This window comes from Astyanax mexicanus, chromosome 6, assembly GCF_023375975.1.
Source record: "Astyanax mexicanus isolate ESR-SI-001 chromosome 6, AstMex3_surface, whole genome shotgun sequence".
Taxonomy (NCBI): domain Eukaryota; kingdom Metazoa; phylum Chordata; class Actinopteri; order Characiformes; family Acestrorhamphidae; genus Astyanax; species Astyanax mexicanus.
The window spans coordinates 52,954,089-52,969,885 of NC_064413.1; the positions used below are offsets into that span (position 1 = coordinate 52,954,089).

Genomic DNA, 15,797 nt, shown 5'->3' on the forward strand with positions numbered 1-15,797 from the left:
CATGCATTGTAGCCAGCAGAACCGCAGGCTTCAGGGGCCACACAGAATCAAGAAATGCTCAAAATAATAGCTTTATAGGGCTTTTTTGACATCGAATAAAAACTCAGACCTGTTTCATTAAATGAGCTGCTGGTGTATCTTCACAGTGTGAACGGGCAGCTCAGTATCTGTCTCTGCTGAGCTGCGCATAAGCGCCACACTGTTAAGATATGAACGCGCCAAATTCAGAGTTTTTTTTTTGAGCCCTCATGATACCAAAGATATACTGACATGCCCTAAATGCGTGATATGCAATTGACCGGTGTGCTATTATGAATATTGTTATCTGCATACTGTGGGAATTTATATTAACAGTGATAAACATAGTCAAATGGTTCAGTAATGTCTCAAAAGTTTTGTATTTAAACATTGTTTAGACTAATAGTTAGACATCATTAAACAATTTTAAGTTTGAATAATTAAGATCATTGCAAATAATAGTAAATTGAGACAGTAGTTGTTATTAGTTCTTGTAAATTTCTTGTAATGATTAAACAGTATTAACTAGTGCTATTGCAATTGTTTCCCCTGATTTTAAAGCTGTCTGACGAGCTCTTCTGACCACTGATTGAAGCTTACAGATAACACAAAACAAAGTAAAATGAAAAGGAAAATACTAATAAAAATAATAGTAGCATGTAAAAAGTTGAGGAATTCAGGAAAGCATCAATATAATAAATGAATGAAAAGCTAAAAACATAGCTGTAATTAAATTAATTATTATAATGAAAATTATTGTAATTCACTTATTGAAGTATACAAAGATTATCATTAATTTATACAGTATATAATTTGCCTCTTGAGTATTGTGCTGTAGCAGACCCTGGTGAAAAAAATATATAATTAATTGTACCTAAAACATATTGAGATGTCTAAGTATGCTGTAAATATACTAACAGATTTATGTACTTACTTAAAATATATATATATATACATATATATACATTAATGTTATGATTTCTTCAAATTTTTTAAAGTAAACTTTGATCGTGCTTTTTAAAAAGTACAATATAGTGTATTTAAAAAACATAGACTATTGCGAAGGACGTACTTCTAAAATACTTATTTCCAAATATGCTTTTGTACATTTTTAGCAAAGTATGTTAAAAACAACTGTTACAGTAGTTCACTTAAAGTACAATGTATCATGTAACTTTTTAGATAAGAGTAAATTAAATTACTGCATTTATTTAAAATTTTAATTTAATTTGTAACGCGTAAAATTGTAGTACAGTACATTAAAATAATAAAATATTTTCATACCCAACATATAAAGTATACTAGAAGTGTGCTACTTACAAAATAGAGAAACAAGAAGCATATTTGTACTCTAATGTAAATAGATCACATATATTTAACATCAATTCTTATTACATATACTCTAATATACCTGGTGTATAATAATAGTGATACAGTTGTAATACTCCACTTATTAAATGTATTATAATTTTACTGTAAGCATATTTAAAATACGGGGTTACATACTGGACATGAAGTAGTTTAAATGTTTAAATGTTACTTTTAAAGTATATTTATAATAGTTCCATTTTAGTACAGTTAAGTACACTTTACTTTAAGTAAGACTTTTGTACTATTTTTATACTGTAATTAAAGTATAATAAGTATAAAAAAAAATAGTTGTTCAATTTTATCACTCTTTAAATATACTGATTAATAATAATGTGGACACAAGAACACTTTAGTGCACTATAGCATAATAATGCTTAGTATACTTTAATCTACTTTTTTTCACTAGGGGAGTATTGTGCAGATACTGGTGATCTTTATAACACTAGAGCTGTTAATAACGGTGGAGTGTGAGGTAGAACCGAGCTCTTGTGTTCAGCGCTGTTGGAGATAATGTGTGTGTTTTCTGATTAAATGATCTGAAAGAGAGATGGACACTCTCTCTCTCTCTCTCTCTCTCTGAGTGGGAAATCTCTCTATAATGAGTCTTTTGAATATCGGTGGCAGTAAACAGGACCTGGCTGCTGTTATCTCTGGGCTAATGATGTCTGCAGCACCATTCAATTAGGACGACAGCAAGGTCACTAACAGCTGATCCTTTAACGGGCTAATCCAGCGGCAGCTCCTGCGGCAGTGGCAGCAGCAGTGGCAGCTCCTCCACTCCGACAGGCTCGCTTTAGCCTAATGAATACCTCGGGCTGTGATGTCAGGGGTCAGGCTGTGTAACATAATGGACAAAAAAATGTCTTTCATTTGTCTTAGAAACGATTTAGCTGTTAGCTGTTCTTCAGATTTCTACATCTTCTGATATTTCACATACAGGAGTTGGACAATGAAACTGAAACACCTGTCTCTTTTTAGTGTCGGATTTTAGGTTTCATGGCTAAATTGGAGCAGCCTGGTGTTCAATCTTCATTAATTGCACATTAATTGCACCAGTAAGAGCGGAGTGTGAAAGTTCAATTAGCAGGGTAAGCAGGGCACTCAACACAGTTCTGCTCTAAATATTGCAATGCACACAACATTATGGGAGACATACCAGAGTTCAAAAGAGGACAAATTGTTGGTGCACGTCTTGCTGGAGCATCTGTGACCAAGACAGCAAGTCTTTGTGATGCTTCAAGAGCCACGGTATCCAGGGTAATGTCAGCATACCACCAAGAAGAACAAACCACATCCAACAGGATTAACTGTGGACACTGTAAGAGGAAGCTGTCTGAAAGGGATGTTCGGGTGCTAACCCGGATTGTATCCAAAAAACATAAAACCACGGCTGATCAAATCACGGCAGAATTCAATGTGCACCTCAACTCTCCTGTTTCCACCAGAACTGTCCGTCACCACAATCAATTATTGTGCTCTAAAACCAGCTGTTTCAGTTTCATTGTCCAACCCTTGTATTTTCACAGTATTTGGTTGTTGATTATGTCTAGCAGCCAATGAAAACCCAAAAATCAGTGTCTCTGAAAATTATAATATTATATAAGACCAATTAATACTTTTGGCAGTGTGCCAAGTCCTGCTGGAAAATGAAATCTCCAAAATCCACATCTCCAAACCATCACTGATTGGTGGAAACTTCACACTAGACCTCGAGCAGTTTGGACTGTGTGTCTCTCCACTCTTCCTCCAGACTCTGCTCCCTTGATTTACAAATGAAATGTAAAATTTACTGATGATCAGTGATGGTTTGGAGAGACATGTCATCTGCTGGTGTTGATCCACTGTGTTTTATTATCAAGTCTAAAGTCAGTGCAGTTTTGTTTTCCCACAAAATCTTACTTGAGTGCCTTATTAGTATCATGACATGTTGGATCAATGATCTTAACTGGAGTGTGCCAGATCATATCATATGCAATATGTTACAATAATATCCCCACATAAAATAAAGTAATTTTATTCATTTTGTTGCTGTAGTGTATTCTTAAAATTATTTTTTTCTTTATTTTAATGTTTTGTCATGTTGCCAAAAATATAATTATCGCGCAAGTACCCCAAAATATTATATTATTATTTTAGGGCCATATCGAAAACCCTTACCAGCACATCACACACTAACATCTCATACACCACCACCATGCTAATCACTGCTAATCACTGCAGTGCTGATAATAATAATAATAATAATAATAATAATAATAATAATAAAGACCCACCACCCAAATAATAGTAATAATAATAATAGCATCTGTATCTCTGTGATGGTTTTCTCACTTATGTGGGATTCTGAGTATTGAAAAACAGGTTAAAAATAAGGAGCATAATAATAAAATTGAAGGAGAGTTAGATGAAATTAGAGCTTGATTGTAGCTGAGTTGATGTAACATAGTATATTAATGAATCTGTTCAGTGTGGGTTAATCTCCACTGGGTAAATCTGCCTGAAATCAGCTCTGCTATTCCGTCTCAGAGTACATTAAACATGAAGTGTAGTAACGACTTAATAGCCTTGAATTTTACTCCCAGTCAAAAAGGCCCTCAGGCTTTTCCTCACTGCCGAAATTCCACTCAGGAATGGGGTTCTAACATCAGAGCCTGTTAAACCACTGGTCCAGTTCTGTGTAGGTCCTCCTTATGCCTGTAAAACAGGTTCAGTCTCCACAAGACCTCTGAAGATGTCCTGTAGTGCATACGTATCTGGCATCAAGACTAACATTACAGCAGATGCTTTAGTTTTAAGTTCTTTAAGTCGTGAGGTGAGATTTATGTTTGTATAGAGTTTGTATAAGAGTCTTATGTTGTATTTCCTTGAACCAGGTACCTGACCGGGTACTTTACAGGACCTGCCTAATGTTCTGGATATGTTCTGACCCAGTCATTGTCTAGAACATCACAGTTTGGTTCTTGTTAAAGTGTCAGAATGTTTTCCCATTGAAGTGGTACCCATCTCCAAGCTGTTGCTAAGCTGTTAGCTGTTGCTATGTGTTACCTAGACTGAATTGTTTTTGTGTTGACTGAAAAGTGGTTGCTCTGGTATTCCATTTATTTTCAATGTTTAACTCTAATAGTTCATAATGTATTGCAACATTTTTCCATATTTGTGTTTTCAATATATCCTGTGCATGCTTAGACACAAAAGTAATCCAAACTATGGAGAAAAACATATGCACATCTCTGCTGGATTTTCTCAGTCCGTTTTATGAGGTAGAGTCACCTGGAATTCAGGCTTTCAGTTAACAGCTGTGCTGAACTCATCAAGAGTTAATTACTTGAATTTCTTGTCTCTTAAGTGTTTGAGAGCATCAGTTAAAGTAAAGTAGTGAAGAGGTAGAGTTACAGGTATACAGTGAATAGTGAGTATTTGAGTAATGTTCTAATCCAGATTATGAGAAGCATCAACTAAGTAAGGAAATAAAATACTTTAAGAAATGGTCAGACAAAAGACCATCGAAAATGTTATAATGATGAAACTGGCACTCATCAGGACTGCCCCAGAAAAAGAAAAGAAAGAGCTAGAGTTTCCTCTGTTGTACAGGATAAGTTCATCAGAGTTACCAGCCTCTGAAACCACAAGTTAAGCTCTCCAGATAAGAGCACCTAAATGCTTCACATAGTATTTTTGGGTTTGTTTAACACTTTTTTTAAGTTACTACATGATTCAATATGTGTTCCTTCATAGTCTGGATCACTCCCTTATTCATTTACTATGTAGGAAAAATTTAAATACTGATTCTATATGCTTTTGCACACTATTATTTGGTGGTAAGTGGCAGTGATGTCAGTACTCTAATCTGACCCTTTTTTTCAGTAACGAGTAATCTAACGCGTTACTATTTCCAATCCAGTAATCAGATTAAAGTTACTTATCCAAGTCACTGTGCGTTACTCTCTCTCTCTCTCTCTCTCTCCACCTCACTCTCTCTCACACACACACACACAGACACACACACACCGCTCCCTTTCCCGTCACCTTTACAATCCTCCCCTGTCTCTCTCTCTCGCGCTCGGCGTGTCTTTAATTTCCGCCTGTTCTCGTTTTTCCGCAAGTTCTCGGGCGTTTTTTCCCGGCCGCGTCCCAATTCACTAGCCAGGGCAGCGGTCTGCACACATCTGATTGGCAGAGGAGAGCGTTTGAAGATTTTGTGCCGCAGAGCGCACATACCGTAAAGACAAGAAACGTTCTGACTCTTTAAATGAACGCTGTCAAAATTAAATACTTTTCAGTAGTTTACTGGTTTGGGTCCGCACTGGACAACGTCTGGGTCCGGACCGCAGTCCGCATATATGTGATCCCTGGTCTAGACCATATACACGGTTCTGTTTTATAAAACCACTCTTTGCTGCCCTGCAGAGAACAACAAGGTCAATGTTCAGATTTACAGTGTTAAATATTTCAGGTCAAGAAAGACTTTCTTTATTTTTCTTTTTTATAAAAACAAGTATTTATGTTAAGTGAAATCAAAGAAAGACCATATTTTATTTTTTTATATAAAAAAATAATTTATGTTAAGTTAATTCAAGAGAAATGGTCTTTTATTTTGATTAAAAAACTTATTTTTTCAGGAAATAGTTCAACTTTAAATGTCTAGAGATACATTGTTGCTGTTAAAAATGCATTTTACAATAAAGGGAGTATTGGCAAAACTGGTTGTTGTTTGTGTTTATGTTAAGGCGGCGGCAGGTGGTGTCTGCAGCTGCTGAAAGTAACTAATAAAGTAACTTGTAAAGTAACTTAGTTACTTTTAAAATCAAGTAATCCATAAAGTAACTAAGTTACTTTTTAAGGAGTAATCAGTAATCGGATTACTTTTTCAAAGTAACTATACCATTACTGGTAAGTGGTTAGTCTGAGCACTGCAGTGATTAGCAGTGATTAGCATGGTGGTGGTGTTTGAGGTGTTAGTGAGTGTTGAGCTGGTGATACAGTGAGTGGATCAGATACAGCAGTGATTAGCATGGTGGTGGTGTACGAGGTGTTAGTGTGTGTTGTGCTGGTGATACAGTGAGTGGATCAGATACAGCAGTGATTAGCAGTGATTAGCATGGTGGTGGTGTTTGAGGTGTTAGTGTGTGTTGTGCTGGTGATACAGTGAGTGGATCAGATGCAGCAGTGATTAGCAGTGATTAGCATGGTGGTGGTGTACGAGGTGTTAGTGTGTGTTGAGCTGGTGGTACAGTGAGTGGATCAGATACTGCAGTAATTAGCAGTGATTAGCATGGTGGTGGTGTACGAGGTGTTAGTGAGTGTTGAACTGGTGATACAGTAAGTGGATCAGATACAGCAGTGATTAGCATGGTGGTGGTGTTTGAGGTGTTAGTGTGTGTTGTGCTGGTGGTACAGTGAGTGGATCAGATACAGCAGTGATTAGCAGTGATTAGCATGGTGGTGGTGTATGAGGTGTTATTATGTGTTGAACTGGTGGTACAGTGAGTGGATCAGATACAGCAGCAGTGCTGCTGGAGTTTTTAATCACCTTAGTCATGTGAGCAATGATAAAGGACTAAAGGATGACCAACACAAACTGACCATTTAAAGAATATGTTTAGGACCTACTATATATAACATATTACTGTTGTATTGTTGAGCTTCTCCTGCCCCCTTTTTCCCCTCATATATCAGATTTATGGGGCTGGTGTTTGTGTAACGGTGACGATTAACTGTGGGAAATTCTTGTTGATGTTTTTGGCCTGTGGCTGATTTTCTCCTTGAGAGCGCAGTACATAGTGTGTTACACTGATTTGTCCTTGAGCAGCCTCTAATTTGCATTCTCTCTCTCTCTCTCTCTCTCTGTCTGTAGGAGCTGGTGGGCAGTAACCCTCCGCAGAGGAACTGGAAGGGAATAGCGATTGCTCTGCTTGTCATTCTGGTCATCTGTTCTTTAATTGTCACCTCCGTCATCCTGCTGACACCAGGTACAGAGGCCACAGTTCACTTATATACAGACCTCTACACACACACACACACACACACACACACACACACACACACACACACACTCACTCAGAGCCCTCGTTATACAGGGTTAGGGACACGAGGGAACAGTCTAGGTGCTTACGCTGCATGTCAATAACAGAACAACATCCACATTTCTCCTCCAGCTTCAGACAGGAGCTCTAACTTTCTCACTGAGGACCTTCTAGATGCTTCTCCACTACAGTGGTATATAATCAATATGTGTGTTTTTATATACACAGTATATATACAAATTAGTGAGCTAGTTAGTGAATCAGTAAATTAATAAAGCAGTGAGTCAGTGATTGAATAAATTGGTGAATGTATCAGTCATGGAGTGATTCAGTGACTCAGTTAGTGAGTCAGTGAATGAATAAATTGGTGAGTCAGTGATTGAATAAATTGGTGAATCTATCAGTCATGGAGCGAATCAGTAAGTCAGTCAGTGACCAAATCAGTGACTCAGTTAGTGAGTCAGCCAATGATTGAATTGGTGAATCAGTGATTGAATAAATTGGTGAATCTATCAGTCATGGAGCGAATCAGTAAGTCAGTCAGTGAGCAAATCAGTGACTCAGTTAGTGAGTCAGCCAATGATTGAATTGGTGAGTCAGTGATTGAATAAATGAGTGAGTCAGTCAGTGAGTGAATGAATCAGTGAGTAAGTCAGTGAGCTCATGAACAAGTGAGTGTGTGAGCGTTAAAGTAACGTAGGTAAAAAAGGGGGTCAGTAATTGGAAGAGAAACAGTCAGTCAGTGGGCAAACCAGTGAGTCAGTTAGTGAGTCAGTATATGAATAAATCACTGAGTCAGTGATTAAATAAATTAGTGATTCAGTCAGTGAGTCAGTGAGTGAGTGAATGAGTGAATCATTGATTAGGTAAGTAAGCTCAAAAAGAGTTAGTGGGCAAGGGTTAAAGTAACCAGTTAAAAAGGAACAGTGAGTCAGGGATTGAATAAATTAGTGAGTCAGTCAGTGAGTGAATGAATCAGTGAGTAAGTCAGTGAGCTCATAAACAAGTGAGTGGGTGAGCGTTAAAATAACATAGGTAAAAAAGGTGTCAGTAATTGGAAGCGAATCAGTCAGTCAGTGAGCAATTTAGTGAGTCATTTAGTGAGTCCGTGAATTAAAGAATCATTAAGTCAGTCAGTCAGGGAGCAACTCAGTATGTCATTGATTCAGCCAGTAAGCAACTTAGTGAGTCATTTAGTGAACTGTTGAATTAACGAATAAGTCAGTGAGTCAGTCAGTGAGCAAACCAGTGAGTCAGTCAGTGAGTCAGTATATGAATGAATCACTGAGTCAGTGATTAAATAAATTAGTGATTCAGTGAGTGAATCAGTGAGTAAGTCAGTAAGCTCAGAAAGAGTGAGTGGGCAAAGGTTAAAGTAACCAGTTAAAAACATAGCAGTGAGTGAGTGAATCAGTGAGTCAGTGATTGAATAAGTTAGTGAATCAGTGAGTTAGTCACTGAGCTCATAAATGAGTGAATGGGTGAGTGTTAAAGTAACCACTTTAAAAAGGAGCAGTGAGTCAGTCAGTAAGTCAGGGAGTGAATCAGTAAGGCAGTCAGTGACTCAGTTAGTGAGCAAAACAGTGAGTCAGGGAATGAATGAATCAGTGAATCAGTCAGGGAGTGAATCAGTAAAGCTGTCAGTGACTTAGTCAATAAGCAAATTGGTGAGTCAGTTTATGAGTCAGTGAATAAATGAATCAGCGAGTCAGTGAGTGAGTCAGGGAGAGAATGAAGCAGTGAGTGAGCAGATGAGCATCAGATTAGTGGGTGAATGCATCATCTGGTGAATGAAAAAAACAGTAAGGGAGTGAATTAGTGAGCTCATGAAAGAGTGAGTGGGTGAGTTTTAAAGTAACCAGTTGAAAGGGGCAGTGAGTTAGTAAAGCAGGGAGTGAGTCAGTGATTAAATAAATTAGTGAGTCAGTCAGTGAATAAGTCAGTGAGCTCATACACAAGTGAGTGGGTGAGTTTTAAAGTAACCTAGGAAAAATAAGAAAGAGTCAGTGATTGAGTGAGTCAGTAAATCAGTCATCAGGGAGGCAATCAGTAAGTCAGTGACTCAGTCAGTAAGCAAATTAGTGAGTCAGTTAGTGAGTCTGTGAATTAATGAATCAGTGAGTCAGTGATTGAATGACTCAGTGAGTCAGTCAGTCAGTGAGTCAGTGAGAGAACAAAGCAGTGAGAGAGCAGAGGAATAGTGAGTGAATGTTTCAGTATATGAGTGAGTCAGAAAGTGAGTCAGTCAGTCAGTAAATCAGTCAGTGAGTCAGTCAATGAGTCTATTAGTGAATCAGTCAGTAACTCAGTGATTGAACCAATCAGCGAGTCTGTGAGTGAGTCAGGGAGTGACTCATTCAGGCAGTGGGTCAGTGAATCAGTTAGTGAGTCAATCAATGAGTCAATCAGTGAGTCAGTCACTCAGTAACTCAGGGATTGAACAAATCACTGAGTCAGTCACTCAGTTACTCAGTGATTGAACAAATTAGCAAGTCCGTGAGTGAGTCAGGGAGTGACTCGGTCAGTCAGTGAATTAGTTAGTGAGTCAATCAGTGAGTCAATCAGGGAGTCAGTCAGTCAGTAACTCAGTGATTGAACAAATCAGCAAATCACCCAGTGAGTGAACGAATCAGTTGATCAGATAAATATTAGTCATATTAGTGAGTGAATTAGTGACCAGGATAATGGGCAAAAAAAATAAGGGAGTGAGCCCAGATAAGGCGTATATCATTTTTTTGTTTTGTTTGTTTTTTACCAAATTAAGTAATTTGTGATTTTTTTTTTTCATTTTGCTAGTCAAATATATGCATTTTTTTAAATGACACTCAAACAAAATCAAAATATCAAATGAAATGTAAACTGTCACATCATTAGCCCGGTTCCCTCAAGTACACACGTCACATTTTTGATATTATTTAACTGAACGGGATGTAATTCAGATAATAAAGGGTCTCTGTTATGACTTGATTTGAAGAACTGTGATACTCCATCAGCTCCACTAATCTACAGTGTCATCTCTACATTTACTGATGTTAAATACAGCTCTCTTTATTAAGAGCACAGATCAGTCTTCCTCTTTAATCTGCCCTGTCGACGACAATTACCCCACGTCGTTCCCTCGAGTGAACAATAACACCGGTTCAGTGGAGATGAGGAGATTATCACCAGGCTCAATTGATTATCATTGTAGTATCGGAGTAGAGCCGTCAGTGAAGACACTGAAATGCTGGAGAGCAGAGATCTGACAGTCAAGGTTGGTTCAGGTTGGTTAGTTCATGGCACATTTGGCCGTCTGGAGGGATTTTGCTGCAGAAACAGGTATTACCCTTCTGGGAAGACTTTACACTAGGGCAGGGGTGTCCAAACTTTTTTTGTTGGGGGCCAGAAGGAGAAATATATTTGAAGTCACGGGCCACAGACTCTGTAATAAAAAAAATGAAATATACCACTTTAAATAATACTTTAATAATAATTTTCATTTACACACCATTTCACTTGACTTACTATCTTTATCTTTGACAGTGTTGTGTAAACTAAGATTTTTCAAATTGATGTTTCATTTCATGATGTCTCGTAATATTAAACTTCTTAATTATTAATAACTTTTAGACTCTTTTGCCCTTTTTCTGCGCAAGAAATGCGCACTCTCTCCTCTTTTAGAATCTCTGGCCCGTTTTCTGCACAATAAATGCGCACCCTCTCCGCTTTTAGACTCTTTGGCCCGTTTTTCTGCGCAATAAATGCGCACCCTCTCCGCTTTTAGACTCTTTGGCCCATTTTTTGCGGTAGAAATGCACACTCTCTCCACTTTTAGAATCTTTGGCTGTTTTTTTGCTCTAGAAATGCGCACTCTCTCCACTTTTAGAATCTTTGGCTGTTTTTTTGCGCTAGAAATGCGCACCCTCTCCGCTTTAGACTTTTTGGCCCGTGTTTCTGCGCTAAAACTTCACTCTCGCCGCTTTTAGACTCTTTGACCCGTTTCTGACACCTAGCGTTCAAACTTTGAATCTCACTTTATAAAAACCTGCTTAACAGCGGGGCAACTTTCATTCTATTTCTAAAATACCTCGCCGTAGTTTGGATACCCCTACACTAGGGGCACCAGTCAATTGTGCATAGTGAAGCCGTCTCGGTGTGTCTTTGGTATCTTGAGGGCACAAATTATACACCTTGCACGGCTCAAAATGCACACAAAGCATGTACTAATTCTCTTCATTAATTCGTTAATTTGGACGTAACATGAAATAAACCAATCAGTGTGCCAGTTGTCATTACCTTTAAGAGCTGGGTGAGCTCTGACTTCGGCACATTTGTATCTTAACAGCGTGGCGCTTTTATGCACCTCAGCAGAGGAGGCTGAACTGTGCATATTCCTAAAGTTTAACTCTATTTTTACAGCATCAGCGCAACCTATTTGTTTCATGCCTAATGACAGACATGGCAATCAAGCATTAAGCTGTGGAGCCATATAACTGTGTTCTCTGGAATGATGGAGCTCCATCCCAGACTTTTGGAAGGGAAGTGTTGGGGTGTTGAGTATGAGGTGGGATGGTGATCATCCAACATCCTGACCTTACCTATACACTTGTCATTGAATGCAAATCAATCTCTCACAGCAGTGCTCTAAACTTTAGTAAAAGGTCTTGCATGGACTCCAACAAAAGCAGTTTAAACTCTTTGTAATACACTCAATTTTGAATAGCAGTTTTAATGTGTTCTTTGGCATCTGTTGTTTAATCTGCTCTGACCCTTGTCTGCAGAGGAAATCCAGTTGTTATTCTTTTATGAAGCAGACAAAATTGGTGCGTCTGTAAGTATGCATGATTGGATCAATCGTTTAAATTCAACCACAGATGCAGCTCCTCTTCTTCAGAAGAATGTGGACCTATGTATATAACCTATGTTGCTACAAATTACCAACATACCCATCATTTTGTGTTGTGCCTCCCTCTAACTGAGCATGTAGTACTAATTGTATACCTTTATTCTCACTGTTTTTATTATAATAGAGATTTTTATCTAAATCAATGAAGTAAAATAAGGTGAATACTGGATACAACAGAAGCTAGTACCCTTTTCTGTTAGAATATTAATTTTATGGCGTATTTAGTCCAGTCATTGGATTTTTTTGGCGTCTGTTCTACATCCTGACCCTTCATCTGGTCACTGCTCTTGGATTTTCTCGTCTGGCAGTAGGATGCAGCACTGCATGTCTTTACCCTTGATTTAAGGTCTTTGTTCACGTTGGGAATCCTCTAGTGAGTGTTTTCCTCCTGTGTGGTGAGGTCACGAGTGTATTTTAAATCGAGCTTGTTAACGCTCAAGGTCTGACCTGTAAGTATCAAACAGGCCAGTAGGGAACAGTCCTTTGGGCTCCATTCTTTACAGCAGTCCATGTTTTCCTTCATGGACACTGAGGGCTGTGGGATTTTAATATGTGTCAGATGCTCTGGTCCATTTTTTTAAGCTTTTGGAAAGTAAAAGTCCTTCCCAAAGACCCCCACCTTAACTCAAAGACTCATTTAACACATTTAACCCAACCAGACATTTGCTACCAAAAGAGTATACATACCTACCACATCCTCAATATACTTCAATACATCCTCACTATTGCCTAAACCTCAATGAAATTGGGAATTTGGAGATGAGGTAGAGTGAAGATCATTGAACTTCCTGACCTCACCAATGCTACAAAATCTAGCAAAATCCCTTTTCTAAACTCTCTTAAAACACTATTAAATACGCTATTAAACACAGTGGTTCATATAATGTATTCTTTACTGTAGGTTCTTTATTAAAAGCAGTGGTTATACTGTATATAATAATATAGTAATATTTGAAACCTTTCAAATAAACATGGAAAATGCTGTAGGTGATAACCTTACTATATCCTTAGCCTACTTCAGTGTATCCTCACTACATCCTCACTACAGTCTCACTACATCCTCATTGTATCATCACCACATCCTCACCACATCCTCTCTACACCTCATTGTATCCTCACCACATCCTCTCTACATCCTCACCACATCCTCTCTACATCCTCACCACATCCTCTCTACACCTCATTGTATCCTCACTACATCCTCTCTACATCCTCACCACATCCTCACCACATCCTCTCTACATCCTCACCACATCCTCTCTACACCTCATTGTATCCTCACTACATCCTCACCACATCCTCTCTACACCTCATTGTATCCTCACCACATCCTCTCTACACCTCATTGTATCCTCACCACATCCTCTCTACATCCTCACCACATCCTCTCTACATCCTCACCACATCCTCTCTACACCTCATTGTATCCTCACTACATCCTCTCTACATCCTCTCTACACCTCATTGTATCCTCACCACATCCTCACCACATCCTCTCTACACCTCATTGTATCCTCACCACATCCTCACCACATCCTCTCTACACCTCATTGTATCCTCACTACATCCTCACTACATCCTCTCTACATCCTCACCACATCCTCTCTACACCTCATTGTATCCTCACTACATCCTCTCTACATCCTCACCACATCCTCACCACATCCTCTCTACACCTCATTGTATCCTCACCACATCCTCACCACATCCTCTCTACACCTCATTGTATCCTCACTACATCCTCTCTACATCCTCACCACACCCTCACTACACCTCATTGTATCCTCACTACACCTCATTGTATCCTCACTACATCCTCACTACACCTCATTGTATCCTCTCTACATCCTCACCACATCCTCTCTACATCCTCTCTACATCCTCACCACATCCTCTCTACATCCTCTCTACATCCTCTCTACATCCTCACCACATCCTCTCTACATCCTCACCACGTCCTCACCACATCCTCACCACTATAGCTCTCAGCATCTTCACTGCATCCTCACTTTATCTGTACAATACCTCGGTGTATCCTCACTACATCCTCAGCACTATACATCACACCTTCACTGCACCTCACAATGTCACTACTACATCCTCACTAAAACTTCACTACAGGCTTACTATACCTCGTTGTATCCTTACTACATCCTCAGCACTATACATCACATCTTCACTACAATTTGTCTACATGCTCATTACATGATCACTACTCCTCAGTGTATCCTCACACCTCACTACAGTGCCACTTCCTTATACCACCTGGTGTTCCTCTACTCTCTCTCTCTCTCTCTCTCTCTCTCTGTAATGATGTGGGCAGGTATGATGGGAGTCGTTTACTGGTGGAGTTGAAAGTGGGTCAGCTTTTCTTCTCTTTTCTCAGGTAGTGTTGTTTCTCTGTGGGGAGGGAGGGAGGGGGGGTGTGAGCATATTCAGCAGTGACAGCTGACTGACACACTGACAGCTAATTGGTTGAATAAGGGGAACGGCCTAGAGAGAGAAAATAGCTGAAGCTCTCGCTCACTCTCACTGTCTTTCTTTCTCTTTTCTCTCTCTGTCATTTTTCCTTCCTCTCGCTCTCTTCCATTATCTCTCTTACTCTCTCGCCCCCTGCTTCTTCTATTGTTCCCACTTTTTCATTTCTCTACACTTTCCCTTGCTCGGTTTTTATCTCTCTCTCTGCGTCTTTTTATTCTTTTCATCCTCTCTTTCTCTCTATAGTGTTTAAAAAAATACATTGATTTATTGTGGTATTGATTATTAACTTATTTTTCAAAAAATAAAAAAAAACAAAAAAAAAACAGTAACTTTCAGGCTGTAGGGGGTGCTTTTTTTATATTTATTTTGTGGCTCTGTGTTCTCTTTGTCTCAACCCCTGTCTTCAGTGCTTCCACTTGTGGTCATTTGTAACTCCGCCCCCTCGTTACCTGTCCCCAGGTGTTTCCTGTTTCTTGTCTACTTCAATACATAAAGCCCCTTAAAGTTTCTGTTTTCCCTGGTCAGTTCTTCTGTCAGGCTGCAGCAAGGGAGACGCAGAGAGCGTATATTAAATCAAAAAGAAATAAACCAAAATCAGGATGAATAAACAAACAGGACTAACAAAAACAAGAAATAAACTGAGACATGAAACGAGCAACTTAACGACGAGAAAACATACAAGAACCGACCAGGCAACAAAGGGGCTAAACATATATATCTATACGGAAGTTGACAGGAAACAAGAAACACCCGGGGACAGGTAACAAGGGGGCGGGGTTACAAAGGAACACAGGTGGAATCACTGAAGACAGGGGTGGAGACAAACAGAACACAGAGCCACGTGCAAGAAGAACACATGGCAAGAAGAACAGAAAAGCATAGGGAAAGATGGAAACACGGAGATGGACCATAAATGTTAAAAGCAGGGTCACTAGAAAATGATATTTAAAAACTATTCTGCCACCCATTTTTATTTTATTATTTATTTGATTCCAAATTTGCATATTTTCTTGCAGTAA

At 38.8% G+C, this 15,797-nt stretch overlaps 1 protein-coding gene across 3 annotated transcripts in view; it reads left to right on the plus strand.

Moving 5' to 3' along the window:
- dpp6a (dipeptidyl-peptidase 6a) overlaps window positions 1-15,797 on the plus strand; it is a 615,874-nt gene that overhangs the window by 457,465 nt on the left and 142,612 nt on the right. For all 3 annotated transcript variants that reach the window (XM_049480880.1, XM_049480881.1, XM_049480879.1), the window contains one exon: window positions 7,244-7,358. In XM_049480880.1, the coding sequence (XP_049336837.1) occupies window positions 7,244-7,358 (115 nt within the window). The remainder of the gene's footprint in view (window positions 1-7,243; window positions 7,359-15,797) is intronic.